The sequence below is a fragment of the Cornus florida genome, unplaced genomic scaffold, assembly GCF_030987335.1.
Source record: "Cornus florida cultivar Cherokee Brave unplaced genomic scaffold, ASM3098733v1 CherokeeBrave_3.0.0_Hap2_Chr10, whole genome shotgun sequence".
Lineage (NCBI taxonomy): Eukaryota > Viridiplantae > Streptophyta > Magnoliopsida > Cornales > Cornaceae > Cornus > Cornus florida.
The window spans coordinates 50,988,556-51,012,228 of NW_026775580.1; the positions used below are offsets into that span (position 1 = coordinate 50,988,556).

General features: G+C 37.3%; 2 protein-coding genes across 2 annotated transcripts; both read left to right on the forward strand.

The window, feature by feature from the left end:
• Nucleotides 1-2,420: 2,420 nt before the first annotated feature.
• On the forward strand, nt 2,421-3,737 carry LOC132277597 (uncharacterized). Its single transcript, XM_059779436.1, has 2 exons — nt 2,421-2,978; nt 3,135-3,737. Exons 1-2 carry the CDS (start codon nt 2,421-2,423, stop codon nt 3,735-3,737), a joined length of 1,161 nt encoding a protein of 386 aa, XP_059635419.1.
• Nucleotides 3,738-3,779: 42 nt separating this feature from the next.
• Nucleotides 3,780-5,939, forward strand: LOC132277598 (uncharacterized). Its single transcript, XM_059779438.1, has 4 exons — nt 3,780-3,902; nt 3,999-4,264; nt 4,388-4,874; nt 5,034-5,939. The coding sequence occupies exons 1-4, from the start codon at nt 3,780-3,782 to the stop codon at nt 5,937-5,939; spliced, it is 1,782 nt and encodes a 593-aa protein (XP_059635421.1).
• Nucleotides 5,940-23,673: the final 17,734 nt, after the last annotated feature.

Here is a 23,673-nt window from a genome sequence, read left to right on the forward strand (position 1 = left end):
GCGGTTTATAATTTTAAATTATGGTGCCCACTTGACACTAATTTCCAAACTCAAAGTTTTGTGCATTGTTTTGTGCGGCGCCCGAGAAGACACCAACTAGCAACATGACTTAGTCCCTTGGCAGTCCAATATTGCAGTGAAATTTTAAAATTTCACCCAAAGATGAATAAAGAACCAAAGGCAATAATGGTGTCAACCAACTGCTCATATGCAAATTTGAAGTAGAAGAACCTACTGCCATCAGCATAAACTTATTGCAACCCTCTATTCTTACACATTTTCATTGTTATTTAATGAACAAGACTGAAAGATGGTTTTTTGTTAGTGAACTGCCCAACTACAATCCCTCTCTAAAAAGATTTTCCTTATTCTTTCACCTCCTTTGGAGGGTCCACAATGGAACTAATATCAGTCCTTAAGGGTTTAAAGAATTCGAAGACCATTTTATGAGAAGAAGGTTATAGGGGTGGTTGTTGGGCATTGTCAACCCAAGAATTTGGCAGAGGTGATATGTTGGTGGTCAGTGAAGAATGTGAGGGCTCATGGGTAATTTGGCGGGTTTGATTGTTTTGTCCATCAGGAAAAGGCAAACTACTTTTATTTCAAGCATAATGAGGAAGGTTACAACATCTTAGGCAATAGGATCAACTTCAAAAGTGGAAGTGGAAGGTACGGAAGGTACCTCAACATCCTAACATCTAGTAGGAGATAGTAACAAGTGACAAAAAAAGAAATGGGAATCCATGCTAAGTTAGTTGAGGATTGAAGAGTACCAGTAGCTTTATCCCTACCATGAGGTAAACCGAGGCCCGGGGGGCGGGGGGGATTCAAATTTGAATTAGGAGATTCCAGCTGGTGATAAGAAGTCAGACCAACAGTAATGATCTTGTCAGAGTAAGAAAAAAGATTATTGATGATGAACATCAAACTAGTATGATTGTTGATGGCTTTGTTTAAAAAATCCCTGATGACCGAAGAAAATTACTCGGAGCATTCAACATCCAGGTCAGCAGGTTTGGGAATGTCTGCAACTGGCATTAAGGGAGATGAGGATGCGGCAAGTGGCATGGACCGGATATGGTTCGCGGGAACAAGATCGGGTCGAATGATTGAAGTAGGATCCATGCCAAAGCACCCTAGAATGGGCCGAACCTGGGAGGTCCACCGAGGAAGGTCAATCCCATTGCAAGACCCAGCCCAGAAGGAAGAGAGCTTTCGAATATAGGCCCAATGTAATTGGTTAACTGCAATAAAGGTCATGGCCTATAAATAGACCATGAAGGGTGGAAAGTGAGGGGAGAACGCTAGAGAGAGAGAGAGAGAGAAGAAATGAACTCTTGTATCTTCAATTGGCGCCGTCTGTGGGAACCGAGGACGAAGATCAATTCGAGCCCGATCAGTACCATATTAGTTCAATCGAGTTTGTGAATACGCTGTGTGATTTCTGGAAGTTGAATCCAGATCAGTGAGATTGTAGTTTGTTCCGAGAGAATTCTTGCTTATTGAGGATTCTGAGGCATTTGCTTTGGAATGACGCAATTGTGATTTGCTCAGTTGCAGTCAGATCCGACGAGTTTGAAGCTAGAAAAGTTCAGATCTAGCAAACAGTGATCACGATTCGGTGAAGTTAAGCCCAGATCTAGCTGAGTTTGCATCGGTAACACTTAGATCTATTTCGAAGTTTGTAATTCATGCCTTTGCTTCGATCCGGAATCATGATAGGGGGTGACAACTCTAATACGGTTGAGAACGTCCAACAAGTGAAACTTGATGAGTTGATGAACATGATCGAAGCTCTCCGGAGAGAAAATGCGGATCTAAGGAATGAAATATAGCATCAGGAAGCTCCAGTAATTCCACGACCACTCCCAGTAGGAGAAGAAGGTGCACGTACCGATGTAGCACATCACGGTGAGGAGGTTGGAAACAATCTAGTAAATCCTCACCGCGAGGAAATCCGGCGAGACGGTTTGCCGCCAAATCTCCGTCGTATAGATGATCGTGAAGGATCAACTCACATGGATCCACGGCATGAGCAGATCAGGTGAAACGAAGCAATGACTTTTGATCCACATCAAGAAACGCTCAACCGAGGTGAAGCAACAGAGTTGATTCATCAGAAAGCTATGCCTCCATAGCGCAAGGACTTCGTTGAGGATAGATCATTCGATCCGACCTATCGGCCTTCCATGACGATGTTCGACTATCACAGCTCAGAGAGGAGATCAGTAGACCAGTGAGCAGCCACGGGGTTCCAGAGGGAAAATGAAGTACTCCGTTCAGCAGCTCGAACAGTGGATTCATCGTTCACCGATGAGATTCTGAATGCTCCGAGTCCGAGGAAATTTTCCATGCCCATTTTCATTCTGTTCGACGGAACGACTGATCCGATCGATCATGTGTATCACATCCAGCTGAAAATGGCTCTAAACACTGAGAATAATTCTTTGATGTGCAAGTGCTTTCGTACGAGTCTGGCCGGACCAGCTCTGAATTGGTTCAAGAACCTGCCGAGGGGTTTGGTGGATAGTTTCCGAAGCCTGTGCGATCGGTTCATAAGCCAATATTATGGAAACAAGCGTCCAGCGAAAGATATTTTGAGCTTATTCACAATGAAGCAACACGCTGAAGAGCGTCTCCAGGCTTTCCTAACCAGGTTTAACCTTACCAAGAGCATGGTTATTGAATGTCACCCTTCAACGGCAGTTCAAGCATTCATACTGGCCATGAATCGTGGTACCCCATTCCACACAAGCTTGGTGGTCAACACGCCGAGGACTATGGATGAACTTAATGAAAGAGCCGATGGATTTATGCGCTTGGAAGAAAAAGAGGCGGCAAACGCTCAGAAGACATCCGTTATATCCACGGAAGAAAAGACCAAAGCAAAGATCAGGCAAAAACAGGTCCAACCGCAACGCTCCTCGTGGAAATCCGAGAAGAGGCCTAGAGAGGAAGAGCTGATTACTCCATTGAAAGTTACCCTAGCAAGACTGTACCAAGAAAATAAAGATAAGTTCCGACCTCCTTTACCACCCAGACAACCTATCGAACAGAGGGATCAGTCTAAACACTGTGCATTTCATTCTGATTTTGGCCACCAGACTAATGAATGCAAGAACCTAAGGAGACAGGTAGAGATGCTGATAGCCAGAGGGGAATTCGCAAGCTATATTCAAAGACCAGCGGTGGAGCAGAACCGACCAATGGAGCATGTGAAGAAGAATCAGAAGTCGAATTCTCACAACACGCAACCAGTTCGAGTAATTAATGCAATTCACGGTCGGCCAGAACCTGCTGAAGAATCAGATGAACTGCTTCGAACACGCCTTCGTCAAGCACGGATGAAGAGAAGGATAGGCAGTGTAAACACTCTGCACCAGCAGAGCGCATCAACGCAGATAAAGTTTGACGCAACAGACTTGTTGCGTGTTCAGATCCCTCATGAGGACCCGCTGGTCGTAAGTTTGACAGTGGCCAAATGCTTGGTGCGCAGAGTTCTGATTGACCCTGGAAGTAGTGCGAACATCATGCCAAGAGATACATTCAATCGGCTCGAGATCAACCAGGATCAGCTGAAATCCACCGGGAATCCACTATTAGGGTTTGATGGAAAGCGAGTGGAGCCCGTCGGCACGGTGGAGGTAGCGGTACATGCAGCCGAGAGGGTTTTAATGGAAACTTTTGTAGTTGTTGAAATTCATCCCTCTTACAATCTTCTGATGGGCAGAGGGTAGATCCACAGAGTTCGAGGTGTTCCTTCCACTCTGCATCAGATAATGAGATGCCTGGCACCGGATGGAACCAAAGTGATTGACATTCATGGAGACCAAGTTGCAGCAAAAGAATATTACTCTGTAACGATGAAATATGCCGGAAAGGGGAAAGCTCCCATTCGTTCAGTAAGTCCGAGATAACAATTACAGAAGCCTCCCTCTAAGCAGAATGGAAAGGAGGAACCAGTAGGCTTGACTCAAGAACCCCTGCTTGATGTGCAGATCGATCAGTTCCGACCAGAACGGACAACCAGAGTAGGGGAGCGACTCATTGAGGAAGAAAAGCAGGAATTAGTTGATCTTTTGTCTCAAAATGCAAATGTGTTCGCATGGAGTCACCTAGACATGCCAGGGATCGATCCTTTAGTATCCTGTCACTCCTTGAACGTTAACCCCAGTGCAAAACCTATAAAGCAGAAGCAGCGACGGTTTACCCCCGAGCGCAACCGAATTATTGCCGAGGAAGTTGATAAGCTGCTTGATGCGGGGTTCGTAAGAGAAGTGTACTACCCCGACTGGCTATTAAATGTGGTCATTGTGCAAAAGAAAAATGGGAAATGGCGCGTATGCATTAATTTTACCAATTTAAACAAAGCTTGTCCGAATGATAGCTTCCCGCTGCCAAAGATTGATCAGATGGTGGATGCAACTACTGGATATGAACGCTTGACCTTTTTAGATGCTTATTCGGGTTATAATCAGATCCCCATGGACCCCGCTGATAAAGAAAAAACTTCTTTCGTTACTGAACGCGGGACGTATTGCTACAAAGTTATGCCGTTCGGACTAAAGAACGCCGGGGCAACTTACCAAAGACTTATCAGCAAGATTTTTAAGGAACAAATAGGGAAGACAGTGGAGGCCTACATTGATGATATGGTGGTCAAAAGTAAGAAGAAAGCTGATCATGTGCAGCATCTTCGAGACGTGTTTGATGTTTTGCGGCGATATGGAATGAAGCTCAATCCGACCAAGTGCTTGTTCAGTGTAAGTTCAGGCCAATTCCTAGGGCACGTGGTTAATCTCAGAGGCATCGAGGCAAGCCCTGCCCAAGCAGATGCTCTGACTAAGAATGTCGAGCCGACGACAATCAAAGAAGTGCAAACACTTACGGGACGGATCGCTGCACTGAGCCGTTTCATTTCCAAATTGTCAGATCGATGCAAACCATTTTTTGACACAATCCGGAGCCACGGCAAGTAGGTTTGGGGATATGAACAACGCCTAGCGATAATTGCTCTGAAAAAATATATGCAGAACCTTCCGGTACTGTCAGCTCCAGAATCAGGCGAAAAGTTATTTTTGTATCTCGGAGTGTCCAGCATTGCGACAAGTGGCGTTCTGGTCCGCTACGCAAAAGGGAAGCAATATCCAGTGTTCTATATTAGCAAGACAATGACTGAAGCTGAAAGACGTTATTCAAAGGCAGAGCGGGTGATACTCTCGCTAGTGTATGCGAAAAGAAAGCTCAGGCATTATTTTGAATCCCATCATATTATCGTTCTAACCACTTTTCCTATCAGAATAATCCTGCACAAACCGGATCTCTCCGAAAGAATGACGAAGTGGGCTATAGAGTTAAGCTCATTTGATATCACATACGAACCTAGAACAGCAGTCAAAGGGCAGGCGGTGGCAGATTTTTTACTAGAATGTGATTCAGAGGACGTGGAGGAGGATCTTTGTAAGTGCTTATGGAAACTCTTCGTTGATGGATCCTCAAACCAGATGGGTGCAGGTATTGGGATCAAACTGCAGACGCCAGAAGGTACAGCCTTAAGCCAAGCGCTTCAGCTTGAATTCGCAGCCACGAACAATGAGGCAGAATATGAAGCGTTACTGGCAGGAATAAAGCTTGCCAAAGAACTTAAGGTCAGGAATTTGAATATTTTCAGTGACTCACAGTTAGTCGTTCGGCAGGTGAGGGGTGAGTATGAAACCAAGGATGAAACGATGGAAGCATATCGTTCTGCTGTTATGCGGGAGGCGGAGAACTTTGAAAAAATTGAATTCATTCAAATTCCGAGGGAGTGTAACGAGGATGCCGACAGGCTAGCATGTAGCGCCTCGGGTTCTGGAGAAACATTGGTAAGGGTGGTTCCAGTGGGAATATTAAATCAGCCATCCATTTTCGAAGAACCTTCAGGCTCGGATCCTTGGTAAGTGTTATTCCATATGAGCCAAGTTGGATTGATCCGATCATAACTTACATCCGAGATGGTACTCTGCCTGAACAAAGAAATGAGGCTAGGAAAATCAAAGCGAATGCTGCAAAGTACGCCGTAGTGCATAACCAGTTATACAGAAGATCTTTTTCCGGACCGTACTTAAAGTGTGTTACCCCCACAGAGGCTTGGTAAATATTACGAGCTATTCATGAAGGTGTATGTGGAAACCACTCAGGGGGGAGATCATTAGCACACAAAGCAATGGCTCAAGGGTACTTCTGGCCAAACATGTCGCGAGATTCGGAAGAATTGTCCAGAAGGTGCGATAAGTGCCAAAGGTTCGGACCACTAATTCACCAACCGCTTGAAGACTTGCATGTAATGGCCACACCATGGCCTTTCGCACAATGGGGATGGATGTAGTTGGTCCTCTACCAACTGCCAGAGCTCAGAACAAGTATGTGTTACTGGCTACAGACTACTTTACTAAGTGGGTGGAAGCAGAGCCGTACCCGAGCGTTACTCAAACTCATGTGAGACGATTCATTTGGAGTAATATTATTTGCCGGTTTGGTGTTCCGAGGTCAATCGTCATGGATAATGGTACCAACCTTGACAGTAAGCAAGTAAGAGAGCTGTTGGAGGAGTATGGAATTAATCAAAAGCTGGCAGCAGTAAGTCACTCACAGGCCAATGGACAAGCGGAAATTACAAACAGAACAATCTTTACTTGTATCAAGAAGAAACTAGAAGAAAGGAAAGGAAGGTGGTTAGATGAACTGCCGAACGTCCTATGGGCCTACAGAACGACCCCAAGAAGACCGACCGGAGAGAGCCCATTCACCATGGCGTATGGAACCGAGGCAGTTATACCAGTCGAGCACTTAGTTCCGACTGTTTGAAGCTTTGGCATGGAACCGTGAGCATAATGACAATATGCTAAGGTTTAACCTCGATTTGCTGGAAGAAAAAAGAGACGCAGCAGCGGTGAGGCTCGCCTCTTACCAGCAGACGCTTGCGAACAGCCATAACAGGAAAGTAAAGCACAGAGACTTTAGGCTAGGTGACCTGGTTCTAAAAAAGAAGGTGGGGATAGTCAAAAAGATGATGCCACCATGGGAAGGCCCATACAGAATTGTAGAGGCCATAGGAAAAGGCGCATATACCTTAGAAACCATGGCCGGAAGGCTGGTTAACAAGCCTTGGAATGCTACTTCTCTGAAGAGGTATTATCAATAAAAGTTGAGATTCAGTACTGAATTTTGTTTATTTTAAATTGAAAACAGTTGAATGTAAAAGTTTCTGAGATTTATAAAGATTGCACTCCTTTTTAAAATCTTAAGCAAAGTAAGTGGCAGCTGGCACTATGAGCCGAACGCCAAACACTTGCTAATAAAAAGCCAAGTGGCAAGTGGCATTCTAGCCGAGCGCTAGGCACCTAAGCAAATAAGTGGCAGCTGGCACTATGAGCCGAACGCCAAACACTTGCTAATAAAAAGCCAAGTGGCAAGTGACATTCTAGCCGAGCGCCAGGCACCTAAGCAAATAAGTGGCAGCTGGCACTATGAGCCGAACGCCAAACACTTGCTAATAAAAAGCCAAGTGGCAAGTGGCATTCTAGCCGAATGCCAGGCACCTAAGCAAATAAGTGGCAGCTGGCACTATGAGCCGAACGCCAAACACTTGCTAATAAAAAGCCAAGTGGCAAGTGGCATTCTAGCCAAGCGCCAGGCACCTAAGCAAATAAGTGGCAGCTAGCACTATGAGTCGAACACCAAACACTTGCTAAAGAAAATTAGAGGGCCAAGTGGCAAGTGGCATTCTAGCCGAACGCCAGGCGCCTGAGCAAAGTAAGTGGCAGTTGGCACAATGAGCCGAACGCCAAACACTTGCCCAAAAAAAAAAAAAAAAAAAAGAGAGAAGAAGTTGACACAAAAAATTTGATCAGAAGTCGGCCATCTCATTAATAAGGTTCAGAGGGTTACAAAAAATGAGGTGTAAAGATGGCAAATATACCAAAGTTAGTACATTTAAAAAAAAAAAAAAGTTCTAACTAAGAGGCGTTTGCCTCGTCGGCCTCTTGATGATGTTGGGCTACCTCCTCATTGTTGGTGGTGTCGCCATCCTCACGAGGTGGAGAGTCGAGGTGAATGACAGAATCGTTCTGTTGAATCCTACCCTCAACAGCGTTGGAAGAATCATTCTGCTGAGGGTTATCTTCAGCAGTAACGGAAGATGGAGTCAAAGTGGACACAGGAAGAATGTCCAAAGTCAGAGCGGCAGGAGGAGTAGGAGTGATCCGAGAAGACGCAATCTCCTGACATTCATCAAATATGCCCTCGGCAGCAGTGGAGTCTGGATCGGTATAAACACCAGGAGGGTCAATATCCAGGTCCTTATCAACATCATCAGGGGTAGAGCCAGTCTGACCCTCATCCGGGACGCGATTGGCGTAACCCTCTCGGAACCCCTGAGCATATCTGAGGGCTCCAACTCTGGAGAACCGAGCATGCAGAGCTAGCATGCCACCATTTACCCTGCTGATGGTATCAAGTAAAGCATTGCGCTCATCCAAGGCCCTTTTCTCAAAGGCCATCCAAGCGGATTGCTCGTCATTCAGAAGGCGTAGCAGTTCCTCCTTCTCAGCCCTAAGGGATTCCCGCTCGGTCTGCCAGACGCTCCTTTCAAGCTGTAGAGCATTCTTCTCATCCTAAAGAGAGTCAGTCTTCTTCCTCAGCGAATCCCTCTCTTTTTCAGTTTTACCAAGTTGAACCATCAACCCGGTCTTCTGAGCAGCTAAATTATCGTTCTCCTTATTCGCTGCACTAAGGCTGTCAGAAAGCGTGCGGACCTTGGCATTCACATGCTCAACTTGCTTCTGCATGGCCATTATCCCATACAAGGTCTGTAGAGATATACAGGACAACTGGTTAAGCCGAGCAGATGGTTAGAAGAAAATAAGTGTCAAGAGTATGTAAAGATTTATTGACTAAGGGGTAGAAGTTACCTCCATGACAGACAAGGGGAATCGGCTGAACACCTCCCTCTGGGACAGACCTTTGGCTACCTCGATGTCCTTGGGAGTCCACATACTCCTGTAGTAAGCCATTGCGGTCTGACCATCTTTGAACATGGTATCGGTCGGTTTCACAGACGATCCGTCTGTTCGAATGAAGCGAGGGCTCCATGGCGCCATTCCTGAAGCGGAGGCATGCCCAGAAGGGGTGGGGGGCCTAGCTTGAGGAGGTCTCGCCAGGGATATCACGTTCGGCCCAGAGGGCCTAACCCTCTGAGACAAGGGAACGTCATCTGTGCTGAGGGCACTGTCAGGCTGATACCTTTTTCCTCTGGCTTTTTCCCGTGCGAAAGTGGTAGTAGAACTAAGAGGATTGTTGACAGAGGGGACAACGTTCGGACTGGCAGTCGCCGTGTTGGCGACCGGGTCAGCAGCCGTCACGGATGGATCGGTGGAAGGAGTGGTATCAGAAAGGGTAACGGAGAAAGATGCTGAAGCCGGTGAGGAATTTAATGCAGGGGTGATAGCAGGCCTGGGGGCAGTTTTCTTCTTGCCGAAGGAAGGGATCTGGAGTTGGCTCATTGTCTTGCCGAGGACTGAGATATCGAGGAAATGATCTGAGGTGAGAAGGTCCGAGTAAGAGGGAACGTTGGTCAGAACGTACCGCTTCAAGTAGTTATCCCTATCCCTGCACACACTGTAGCTCAAGTCATCACAAGGAATGCCTAAGGAATGGCACAAGAAAGAACAAAAACGAGGAATGCAAATCTCGCAAGGACAGTCACTCTTATGGTTTTTATATTTCTTGTAAAAAGAGACAGAGCACTCTCCGAAAGCGCTCGGGATAGGGAAATCCTCTACAGCTGGAGAGAACCAGGCTCCCCTAACCCAAATAATGTTTTTCCTCCAACCCTTCTCTGATTTGATCTTGTCCGTGCAGATGGACCTCTTCTCAATGGGGAAAAAGTGGTAAAATGGTTCGTCAGTTCTGATCTTGCTGACCTTGTAATAGAGGAGAAGATCTACGAGGTCCAGATCCAGACCTCTGTCACGAATCAAGAGTAGCATAACAGATAAAATCCTAAGGAAATTGGGGTTTACTTGTAAAGGGGAGAGATTTAGCTTGTTAAAAACATAGCAAAAGAAAGGATGTAAAGGAAATCTAAGGAGATTGAGATGGAGGAGTGAAAACAGGGCCTCGCTAGGAAGAAGGCCAGCACCGGTTCTAATATTCACTTCTCGGGGGCAGTTTCTAATTTCTACATTGTCAGGAAGGTGAAGTTTCATGCGAAGAACGTCTAGATCTACTGTCATGGTGAGAATGAATGAGGATTACGGGGAGGAGAAAGAAGTCTTCCAAAACAAAAATGCAAATGAAACTAACCTTAGAGAGTGAAAACGGCAGAGAAGTATTGCAAAGCCACTGGAAGGAAGATCTTTTGCAAGAGATCGTCGGAGAGGATTCAAACAGCAAAAAGGTGAGATGGAGACGGTAAAGAGGATCGATGGAGAATCAATGGAGCTTATAAAGACGAGATGAGCCCAAGAGCCGAGGAGTCAGGAAAGCGATGGGTTGTCTTTTTGAATCTCGAAACGCCGACCCCTAGATCTAACCGTCCATTCTCCCACACGATTTCCTCGAGCCGTCAGGTCATCATTAGCAGCCTCTAATAATTACCCCCTAATCAATAAGGGGTAATTATGGGGGCAGTTGAGGATGCGGCAAGTGGCATGGGCCGGATATGGTTCGCGGGAACAAGATCAGGTCGAATGATTGAAGTAGGATCCATGCCAAAACACCCTGGAATGGGCCAAACCTGGGAGGTCCACCGAGGAAGGTCAAGCCCATTGCAAGACCCAGCCCAGAAGGAAGAGAGCTTTCGAATATAGGCCCAATGTAATTGGTTAACTGCAATAAACGTCATGGCCTATAAATAGACCATAACGGGTGGAAAGTGAGGGGAGAACGCTAGAGAGAGAGAGAGAGAGAAGAAACGAACTCTTGTATCTTCAGGAGAGGAGGTAGATGTGTTCCTTATGGCCTTTAATATGGTTAGTTCCTCCTTAGTAGCCCTTAAAAGCTCTTTTAACCTTGCTACTTCATCACGCATCCATAACGGTGGCATCCAAATTGTCTGGAAAGTAATGAATATCAGTGATAAGCTAGTTTGAAGGGTTGAGAATGTTGTCATTTTTCATAACCTTCTTGATATTTTCAATGGTGGTGTGAGACACTGAGGCTGGAAAGTAATGAATATCTGTGATAAGCTAGTTTGAAGGGTTGAGAATGTTCTCATTTTTCGTAACCTTCTTGATATTTTCAATGGTGGTATGAGACACTGAGGGGGGCTGGGTTGGAGGCTAGAGGGGCCATGACCATTGCGGGTTCTAGGTTAAGTTGTAGAGGGTTATTTATGCTTGGATAGGATGTTTGGTTGTGGATTTTGGGATGGGGTGATGGATCTGGTATTAACTTATTGCTTGTTAGAATGATGTATAGGTGGCTTGTTAGATGATATAGATTGACGTTTTTGAGTAGATGGAAGTTGTGGGTTGGATGGAAATGGGATAATGAGTGGAGGTGGTGTGGGAGAGAAGGAGGAGCCATGTTCACGTGTGAACAAATACCACTAAAGGACTTTCTTAGGACTGCGTACGAGCCCCTATCTCTCTCCTTCTCACTCAATTTTAATGGGTTTTTCCATTTTCACCTACAACTAAAATCACTTGTATGTATTCCTTTATTAAAGTGGAAAGTCACAAGCATACTCCTCAATTTTAAAGTGTAAGCATTTTTTTTCATTCTAACAGCAACTCGAAATGCAGGGCCGAACCTAAGTTTTTGGGGGCTTGTGTGAAAAATAAATTGGGGCACTACTTAGCATAGTCTCACTCTCACATTAAAATAAAAATAAATAAATAAATAAATAATTGTTGTGATTAAATTAATGTCATAAAGTAAGTTTTATAACTTAAATTTATCGAGAGTTTACAAAATTCATTAACCACTTGAACCACCAGAATAAAAAACATCAAAAATTCATTCTTATCATATATTAGTACATAACAAACAAACAAAAATTGTAAAATTTACCATTGCCCAATGACCCCTCAATCAATGGAAAATGGATCGTCACTTTTTGGTCGCTAATTGCTATCAGTAAGTCAATGTATGTTGGGTATAAACTTTGATCACTCTGTCTCATTTAGGTTCACTCTCTCCTTTAGGTTAAAATAATATATCATATTCTCATCCACTTAGATTGGGCCTAAGTTTAAATAAATAAATAAAAAGTTACAAGTGCATTAAACAGAAGCCAAATTAGGTTGTATTCTCTTCCATTCAGATTGAGCCTAAGTTTAAAAAAAAATAATAATAATAAAAAAAATAAGTTACAGGTGTGCTTACTAAAAAGAAGCTATATTTACATGGGCCTTCACCCTCTGAGTTGCAATTGATTTTATAAAAAAAAATAAAAAAATTCACAGTATTTATATCTATACTATTCTAAAAGTGTAAGGAATTTCTTAACACTTTTGATTTTTTTTTTTCACATAAAAAGAGTTCATTAATGTATACTAATTCTATAAATATATACATATATATTTAATTAGTGAAAAACTTTTCATCTTCCTTAAATAGAAAACTAATAATGTGTTTAAACTTTTATTTATCTATTTTAAATAGCAATTTATTTAAGTTAATCATATTTTATTACTTTAGGAATTTTTTGTTTAAATGCATATTCACAACATATATATATATATATATATCTATATATATATATATATATATATATAGCAATATTATAACATAGAATGATAAAAATATATATATTTAAAAAAAGAAAAGAAAATATATATATATATCTATATATCTATCTATACTATTCTAAATGTGTAAGGAATTTCTTAACACTTTTGATTTTTTTTTTTTTTTTCACATAAAAAGAGTTCATTAATGTATACTAATTCTATAAATATATACATGTATATTTAATTAGTGAAAAACTTTTCCTCTTCCTTAAATAGAAAACTAATAATGCGTTTAAACTTTTATTTATCTATTTTAAATAGCAATTTATTTAAGTTAGTCATATTTTATTATTTTAGGAATTTTTTGTTTAAATGCATATTCACGACATATATATCTATATATACATATATATAGCAATATTATAACATAGAATGATAAAATAAATAAATAAATAAAAATTTAAAAAAGATATAAAAAAAGAAAAGAAAATATATATAACAAAAAGAAAGCAAGTAAATTTGGTAAACAGTAGTATTTATAATTACTGAAATAGTGTAAGGAATTTCTTAACACTTTTGATTTTTTTTTGTTGATTTTTTTTTTTTCCACATAAAAGAGTTCATTAATCTATAATAATTCATACGGCACATGAACATTAATTCCAAAAAAAAAAAAAATAGCACGTCCCACATATAAATATATACATGTATATTTAATTAGTGAAAAAAATTTCCCCTTTCTTAAATAGAAAATCTATTATAAATAGAAACTTATTTTAGTTAATCATATTTTATTATTTTAGGAATTTTTTGTTTAAATGCATATCCACGACATATATATATATATATATATATATATCAATATTATAACATAGAATGATAAAAAAAATAATAATAATAATAAAAGATATAAAAAAAGAAAAGAAAATATATAACAAAAAGAAAGCAAGTAAATTTGGTAAACAGTAGTATTTATAATTACTGTAACAGTGTAAGGAATTTCTTAACAATTTTGATTTTTTTTGTTCCACATATAAATGTATACATGTATATTTAATTAGTGAAAAACTTTTCCTCTTCCTTAAATAGAAAACTGATAATGTGTTTAAACTTTTATTTATCGATTTTAAATAGCAATTTATTTTAGTTAATCATATTTTATTAGTTTAGGAATTTTTTTGTTAAAATGCATATTCACGATATATATATATCTATCTATATATATAGCAATATTATAACATAGAATGATAAAAATTAAATAAAAAAAATGATATAAAAAAGAAAAGAAAATATATATAACAAAAAGAAAGCAAGTAAATTTGGTAAAGAGTAGTATTTATAATTGTTGAAACGGTGTAAGGAATTTCTTAACACATAAAAAGAGTTCATTTATCTATAATAATTCATACCATGAACATTAATTCTAAAAAAAATAGAACGTCCCACATATAAATATATACATGCATATTTAATTAGTGAAAAACTTTTTCTCTTCCTTAAATAGAAAATTGATAATATGTTTAAACTTTTATTTGTCTCTTTTAAATAGAAATTTATTTTAGTTAATCATTAAATTAATTGTATGAGTTTCCAAACATATATACTATATCTATATCCCACATATAAACCTATACATGTATATTTAATTAGTGAAAAACTCTTCCTCTTCTTTAAATAGAAAACTAAAAATGTGTTTAAACTTTTATTTATTTTAATAGTAATTTATTTTAGTTAATCATTATTTTATTATTTTAAGAATTTCTTTTGTTAAAATACATATTCACGAACATATATCTATCTATCTATCTATCTATATCTATATATATCTCTATATCTATACTATCTATCTACACTAATGTTAAGAAATTTCTTAACATTTTTTACTTCTTTTTTTTTTTTTTTCCTTTCATAAAATGTCTCATTGACTATGCCAAATGATTTATAATTCATTTATATTAACGTGCCTACTAAAAATATAATTAAAGATTAATTTTAGTTTATATCATCTATTCTCTCTCTCTCTCTATATATATCTACATACTATTCTAATGAAAAAAAGTGTATACTCAGTATTGTAAGTGTATTAAAAAAAGGTGGGAGTTGAATAGTCAACGGTTACAATTTTTTAAATTGCCCAAGAGTTACATATAATATACTCTACTACATTATATATTTGGGCATTCCCTCTCCTTCAGTAGTATTTGTTAGAATTTTTTTTTTTTCTATGGATTAAAAATCACTATTTCATTTTGATGAATATGCATGAATATTGATCATTATGTTACGTGTTCTTGTTTTGGTCACAATATTGAATTAAGCTTAATTACGCTGCAAATAATTGTTTGGAGGATAAGAGGGGAAAGTAGAGTAGAGGGAAAATATTGAAGCAATGTTTTAGAAGATTTGTTTTGTTAAACTCTGATTTATTTTCTTTTTTAATTTTTTTATTTCTTTTTGTATGATCACGTCGTGCATAAGGAAAAAGGCTTGATAAGTGAATTTTTTTTTTAGAAGGTATTCTTTCTTATCATTTTAATCAAACATACTCTGCTGCACTATATATTGGGCATTTCCTCTCTTTCATTAGTATTTGTTAGATTTTTTGTTTCATAGATTAAAAATCATCATTTCATTTTAATGAATTGTCATGAATATTGATAATTTTGTTATGTGTTCTTGTTTGGGTCAGAAAATTGAATTTAATTTAATTACACTGCGAATAATTGTTTGGAGGATAAGAGGGGAAAGTTGTAACGACCCACTCCACCACATGGTATGATATTGTTCGCTTTGGGCCTAAGCCCGCACGGTTTTGCTCTTGGGTTTTACCCAAAAAGGCCTCATATTCAACTCATTCTGAGTGTAGAGGTATTTGAGGCTCTTGTGATCAGAGAATAACTCAAATTCCTCGCCATACAAAAGGAGTTGAATATGAGGCCTTTTTGGGTGAAGTCCAAGAGCAAAACCGTGCGGGCTTAGGCCCAAAGCGGACAATATCATACCATGTGGTGGAGTGGGTCGTTACAAATGGTATCAGAGCCTGACCCAGCCGGAAGTGTGCCGACGGGGACGTCGGGCCTCCAAGAGGGGTGGATTGTGATGACCCTGTTGGCAAGTGTGCCGTGAGCGGGTGCGAGAGACACTGTCAGGCTACCACACTGGCGAGCTACGGGTGCACAGTCCCACATCGCCTGGGTAGAGGAAATGTGAAGTACTTATATGTAAGTGCATCATCTCCAATTGGTATGAGGCCTTTTGGGGTGAAGCCCAAGAACAAATCCGTGCGGGCTCAGGCCCAAAGCGGACAATATCATACCATGTGGTGGAGCGGGTCGTTACAAAAGTAGAGTAGAGGGAAAATATTGAAACAAGGCTTTAAAAGGTTTGTTTTGTTAAACCCTAATTTTTTATTTTATTTTTTATATTCTTTTTGTATGATCATGTCATGCATAAGGAAAGAAGGCCCGAGAAGTGGAATTTTTTTTCTGAAGGTATTATTTCTTATCACTTTAATCAAATATACTCTGCTACATTATATATTTTGAGCATTCCCTCTTTTTCATTAGTATTTGTTATATTATTATTCTTATTATTATTATTATTGTGTAGATATGTTTTTTTTTTCATGGATTAAAAATCATTATTTCGTTTTGATGAATTGTCATGGAGATTGATCGTTTTGTTATGTGTTATTGGTTTGGTCAGAATATTTAATTAAGCTTAATTACACATTGTTTGGAGGATGAGAGGGAAAAGTATAGGAAAATATTGAAGCAAGGCTTCAGAAGATTTGTTTTGTTAAACTTTTTTTTTTTCGAACATATATATTTTATTTTATTTTTTAAATTTCCTTTTGTACGAACATGTCATGCATAAGGAAAAAAGGCCTAAGAAGTGGAAATTTTTTTTAAAGGCATATTTTTATTTTTTGAATGGTAAGATAAATGAAAATTAATTGGTAAAGAGTTTCAAAGACATCAAAAAGGGCAATTGGGTGGTGCCAAGTTCTTTGCTCAAATTAAATTAGTATAGTTAACATATTTAATTTTTTGAAAGGTAAGAGAAGTGGAAATTGCATGGTAAAGAAATTCCAAAAACATTGAAAGGAACAATTGGGTGGTGTCAGAGGAAATTAAACAGAATTAATTTTGTTAATAGAAAATGGTGTCTTTTTTAAAGCCGCGGTTCACCAAAAGTTTGCAAAGATATGAACTAAGAGTGTGAGTGTACAATGTGACCAAGTTTTAAATTTATAAAGGCCACTACTACCTTTAGCTAAAAATATAGTTAGGGTGAGTAGGAATCGTCCCAAGGGATTTTAGGCACTAGCAATGGAAACAATGTATAAGGTTAGTAGGTCGAGTAATCAAAGATTGGTTTGATTGATTGATTATGCTATTATGCAAATGAAATTAAAGTAAACAAAATTCAATGATTAATAAAGTAGAGAAAGATATAGAGGGGAGGACTTGGGGTACTAGAGCTCACCACTAAGCTTGACTTCACTAGACACTAACAATTGTATATTAATGGGGAAATTGACTTGTAACTTGTGTGTGTGTGTGACATTAATTGAAACTAGACATGGACGGAAAATAAGCATAAATTGTCAAGCCAAATCAAATGGAAAGCACAACCTATCAAATGAGACCAAAATCCATTCAATGAAACCATAATTTATGCACACACAACTATCTAGAAACATACACCTAATGCATTCATAAGTATGGAACACTAAGGAACAAGAGTAGATTGTCTACCTATCTATGAATTTAAAGCAACATCTACATTAAAGATAAGAAATTTAACTAAGTAAGCTAAAGTTGTGGTACAATCCAACAAGAAACAAGTGTAAATCATCAAATAAATTGCAAGAGTGTTCAATTAAGCTCTATGTTTTGCCATCTCTAGATTAACTTCATCCATACACATAGACAAGCATAAACTCCACTAAATCTAGAAAAAAGCACATGAATTATCCATTCTAGCATACATAAACATATGGTTAGAAGTAGATTGAAAACAATAATTCATACACATCAAGTAGAAACCACAAGATATATATATAAATCCAAGATCAAAACATTGTTACAAATAAATCCCCAAAAACATACAAAGAACTAAGTCTAGGAAGCAAACTTAGGGGTTACTCTAGCCCCAAGTAGATGTCTAGCCACTAATTGAAGTAGTCTTCCAACCCTCAAGGGCTATCTTCATGGTAGGAATGACCTCCTTCCTGATGGAAACCCTAAAAGAATGGAAGAACTCCCAAAATGTGTAAAACTCTTTAATCTCTAGCCTCTTCTCCAAGATATGAGATATACAAGTTATGTTGAATGTTACAAGTTATGAATAACAACTATGCTCTAAAAGTGGCTCTCAATCCTTATATAGGTAGGTTAAATGTCACACCAATGGTCTGGATTCGTGCATCAAGGTCCTCCAATGATTGCACCATGAGCCAACTTTTAATGAGCTGGAATTTGTCTTTTTTCGGACTTGAGGAAGTTCGATCGATCGAACTGTGCTGAAATCGATCGAACTTGGCTGAGATCCATCGAATGCTGTAGAGATCGATCTTCCTTGGTGGCGCCTTTTTGAATAAAGACAAATCTCTGAGATATTTTGGGATATTTTTGGGAAGAAGACAAAAATGGTAGGTAGGTGTGGATAAGATCAAATCATTTCGATCGATCTGGGAAATGTTGGATCGATCGAACTTGTTGGATTCTTTTGGATAAGGACAAGGGCTTGGATCCATCTTGAAATGTCTAAATCGATGAACTTTCGATTGATCTGAGAATTGCTGAGATCAATCGAATATGCTGAATTTTCACACTTTGCTTCAATCTGCTTTCACTTTGCTCCTTTCTTCAATCTAGCTTGAGGTAACTTCTTTAATGCTCTTATTTGGCTGAATTAACTTATTTTTGGGATAAGTGCCTGAAAAAGGCAATAACACGAAATTAGTCTAAAACGGGAAAATAAGATAGATAAAGGTCCTAGAATACCTAAGCTTAACGAGTTTAAATGCGCACTTTTTAGCACTCATCAGAAAATTTTATGTAGAATCATTATTATTATTTTTTTTCTCTTTTTCATTTTGAATGTTGCAACTATACCACTAGTTTCTTGTATTAATTTAATAAAAAAATTCTCTTAACTTGTATTATTTTTTATTTTATTTAGAGGCTAAGTACTCCTGAACAAATATGTTAATACCTTTTAAATGTTTAAGTTGGAAGTTGAATAGTTAAATGTTACAACCCTTGAAATTTCCCAAGACTAACATGTATATCTCTTTTTTAGCACTTTAATCAAATATACTCCCTTATATTATATATTTTGGACATTCTCACTCTTTCATTATTTTGTGTTAGATTTCTTTTTTTTGGTGTGTGCGCGCGCGCGCGCGCACACACACACACATAGAGAGAGAGAGATATAATATTTTCATGGATTAAAAATCAGTGTTTCATTTTGACGGATTGTCATGGAGATTGATAGATAATATTTGAAGTTGTGGCTAGAAATATGAAATTTTCAAAGAGTATTTAATAAGAAATTTAATGAGGGAACATTGTTGTAGCCATTTTTATTTATAATTATTAAAAAATAAATGAGATAATTATTTGATTATTTATGTGGGATACAAAAAATCCTTCTTTTTTTTTTTCTTTTTTTTTTCTTTTTGTCATTTCTATACATTTTTACTCAAATTTTCTTTATTAAATATCAATTACGGTATTTAACATAAATCTATATCTTTACTTACTATAAATCTATATTTACTATAAAAGTGTAAGAATTATTGAATATTTTTATACTTTTATAATATTTTTTATCAAATACTTCCATACTATTATGAGTGTTAACTATTTTTAATTATTTCTATACATATATTTTTTTAAAAAATTAACAAATGATATTTTAAATTTTAAATACAAATGAATTGTCAAATTCACCCTTTTAAAAGTTATAAATAATAATTTAAGTTCTAAATATAAAGAAGTTGTATATTTCAAGATTTCAATAATTGTAAAATAATATTTTAAAATTTTAAATACAAAGAAGTTGTTAGTCAAGGTTTATAAATAATATTTTAAATTTAAAATACAAAGAAATTGTATAATCACGTGTTATAAGTATACTTTAATTTGAAATACAAATAAGACCATTTCAAGAGTTATAAATAATATATTAAGTTTATATACCAAGAAATTGTATAAAGTAATATTTAAAATTTTAAATACAAAAAGGTTGTATATTCTATCATTCTAACAATTACATTCAAGTTTTAAATATAAAAAAATACAAAAATTTTAAATATAAAGATATCATATATTTATAATATAAAATGTGTATTTCATCACGTGCATTGCACGTGCCTTATGCTAGTATATACTATAAATATGGACTCACAAAAAAATTTGGGGCCCTCCAAAATTGGGGGCCTGTGCGGTGGCACCACCCGTACTACCCAAGGGCCGGCCCTGCCTAAATGGACTCTAAATCTGTACCTAGTCTTTAGATGGATTTGCATAGATTGGTTAGAAGTTAAAATATTTCAAATCCAACAAAGCAGAATTTGAATCTCAACAACGAAAATATAAACCCAACAAACACGAATTTAAACACCTTGACTTCATTAATAAGTTAGGATTGAGCTAGGCTCTAGTCTAGTAATACTTCTTTACCTTTCAAAGTAATATATATATATATATATATATATATATATATATATATTACCTCAATATTAATTTATTTGAGGTTATAATCAAAGCAATCTATATACATCTTCCATTATTTTTGGATCTCCCTCCCCCAAAAAGAAAAAGAAAGGTAGAAAAAAATCCATATATAGAAGCTAAAGAACCTTGCCTCCATGGTTACTATCCAACAATCTTATCTAATTTAAAACTCCCCACTAAAGTTGCTTGTTAGTCCTCATCTTTGATGTCACTTGCAACCAATATATAAACTTATATAGATGATGAAAATCATTATTAAACTTGCGTAGATGAGGATGTGTGGAAGGACAGCTAAGGTCTATGAATATTTAGTGGTTTCGACACTTTTATTCTACGCAATCTAATGTTGTTCCTCTTTACATCATTCAAAATTTCAAATCCAATTCAGCAAATTCCAAATGGATGAGACTCATGAGAATGGTTGAAAGCCAGCACCGGCCCGCACTATAGTGGTGGAATTGAAAATCTGCCGGCTAATATTCTTCAAAACCATGTAAGTTGCATTTAGAATTACTTCATACAACATCTCTTCCCTCAAAAAATAAAGGTGAAGGGTTTGAGCTCTATACGATCTTTTGTGAGTGAGAATGATGTCATGTTTGGAATGAAATTGAAATTTTGAAATTAAAATTAGAGAAAAATAATTCAAAAAAATTGAATTAAAATTTTCTTCAATTCCAAGGTTCCAATTCATACTACCAAATCTGAGTATTTACTAACAATATATATATATATATACACATTCCTTTAGAATCATGAAACTCATAGCTTTAGAAAATGTTATTGGTTATTGAAATATCCACAATGTAATATTCCTATCCAATAGTAGTAATTAATTTTTGTTAAAAATGCAAATGGTGAGTGTCTTTTGATGGAGGTACAAAATTGTGAGGTATCCAAATAATTTCTTGTGCTTGGAATTAGGATTTAAAAAAGAACAAAAATAGTTAAAAGACAAAGTTTAAATTTTATTTCAATACACTAAATTTGGTAACACGTCAATTGTCTCCACAAACACACACGCATCACACGTGGATTGATGGATTTCTCATAGTTGATGTTACTGTGCATGCAGACACTAAGACATATCACATGTCTATGGACGGAGGCACATTAAAGTCGGTGGGGGCAATTGTCCCCACTGATTTTTTTTTTACTGTAATACTAATCCTGTTATATATCACTAATTTTTTTTTATTTTCAATTATACACTTATAAAATTTTCACTTTGCCCCTCCTAAATTATTAAAAATAGTTCTCAAAACATGTATTTTTTTTAAGAAGTTCTCAAAAAACAATTTTTGGAATTGTCAACCGAATATATTTCTACAATTTTTTGAGACACACTAAGAATGTAAAGGAGAAATATCTATGGACAAATCACGACTGATTTGTAAAGATCTTAAAGGTCCAGGAAAAGGATTTCCTTTGGAAAGAGGAGTCCAGCGAGCAAGCTCGGGTGCCACACTATTGTCAGACTGAGGGATCCATTGCAAAGAGGCTTGCCGGAAAGCATCTCTCAAATGCTTAACATCTACCACCACCATGGCTGCCAAGAGGGACTGTTAAATATATATATATATATATATATATATATCATCGTGTTTGTAAAGACCAATGGTGTGAAAAGCAAGTAAATGGCTTTTGTTATTACAATACACTTGTTTTTCCCAAAAAAAAAAAAAAAAAAAAAAAAAGTACACCAGATAATAACGGTCGTTACATGTTTCTTTCAATCAAATAGTTTAGGTTTTTTAATCTTAATAATTTAGTCAATTCCACTCTCCGGATTTAATTAAATGGTAAAATAGGATCAGAAACACACTCCAAGTACAATTTTAAATTCTCAATAACTATTTCTTGAACCTTTTGTCGAGTTTAATAAAAAATTTAAACAGATTCTCACTAAGTATATTCAATAATGCCGTGATAAAAATTTAAGTTGTACTTTAATGATACTTAAATGCTATCAAATGAATTTAATCAAAAATAGTTTAAAGTACTTAATTAATTTATCAAACACCACATTAGTTGGTTATGTACTATGCATGAAACAATTAGAGCGAACATTATGGGCCTACTTAGTTTGTAATTCTGAAAACAGTTTTATGTTATCAGATAACTAAAAATAAAAAACTGTACAAAAACTTTGTTTGGTTCTATTTACTGAAAACTTAGTTATAAAAATACATGTTTTCAGAAAAGTATAAATGATTGTTTTCTGATAACAGTTTTCAGTTTTCTGAGTTATCGAGAACCGTTTACAGAGTTACAAATCAAGCACGCCCTATATTTCTTTCTCAACCATCACATGATTTTTTTTTTTTAATTAAATTTTGTGGGTATAGGTAACAAGATATGCCACGTCACTACAGGTCAGCACTTTGATGCCACACACCACAAGTCAAAGTCGTTATGACAAATCAACAAAAGTCAAAGTCTCCCTCTCCACGTCAGCACTAATCAAAAAGCAAAAACACCAAGTCCACAAAAAAGAACATTCTCAGAAAAGTCAATCGAGCGACCCAAAGCCTCGATTAGACAAAACACCTAGAACAACGTTGAGCGCCCTAAAGCCTCAAACAAAAGTAATATATAGTCAAAATTGAGCAACCCATAGCGTCGACCAGATTAGCTAATCGAGTGACCCAGAGCCTCGATCATGCCCACAATTTTGAAAGTCTCAAAATTTCAAACAAATAGGCGGTTGAGCAACCTTAAGCCTCGACTAGACTGCCAAGCCTTAACTAAACTAGTCGACCGACTGACCCAGAACCTCGATGAGGCTAAAAGCCTAAGTCTTAACTACCATGAATGACCTAAAGCCTCGATAAGATGATCCTAAAGCTTGACTAAACCACTCAATCGAGTGACCTAAATCCTCGATTAGGCTAAAGGCCCAAATCCCAACTACGAGTCCATCGAGTGACCCAAAGCCTTGATCAAACAATCCCAAAGCTTGACTAAATCGAGTGAACAAGTAACTCAGCTTCGATCAGACGATATAGGTCATCTAAGAACCTAGAACGCATGATCTCAAGCAAATTCGGATTCGACAGTACTCAAGTTGTCAACCTTCGAAAAAAGGCCCACGTCCTTGGATTACATCAACTACCTAACGAAGAGTAGCGGTAGGACTCTTTGATGTTGCCTCTTGGGATACTTGAGAGATTTTGGATTGGAGGATGGGAGGTTAGAGCAAGTCA

What these genes read in the sequence shown, in the direction of transcription:
- LOC132277597 (XM_059779436.1), top strand. Translation starts at nt 2,421, where the DNA reads ATGGCTCTAAACACTGAGAATAATTCTTTGATGTGCAAGTGCTTTCGT. An exon ending in AGCTGATTACTCCATTGAAA is followed by an intron (nt 2,979 to 3,134) that starts GTTACCCTAGCA and finishes CTAAGGAGACAG; the next exon opens with GTAGAGATGCTGATAGCCAG.
- LOC132277598 (XM_059779438.1), top strand. Translation starts at nt 3,780, where the DNA reads ATGAGATGCCTGGCACCGGATGGAACCAAAGTGATTGACATTCATGGA. An exon ending in GGAAAGCTCCCATTCGTTCA is followed by an intron (nt 3,903 to 3,998) that starts GTAAGTCCGAGA and finishes CTTGATGTGCAG; the next exon opens with ATCGATCAGTTCCGACCAGA. An exon ending in GATAAGCTGCTTGATGCGGG is followed by an intron (nt 4,265 to 4,387) that starts GTTCGTAAGAGA and finishes TCCGAATGATAG; the next exon opens with CTTCCCGCTGCCAAAGATTG.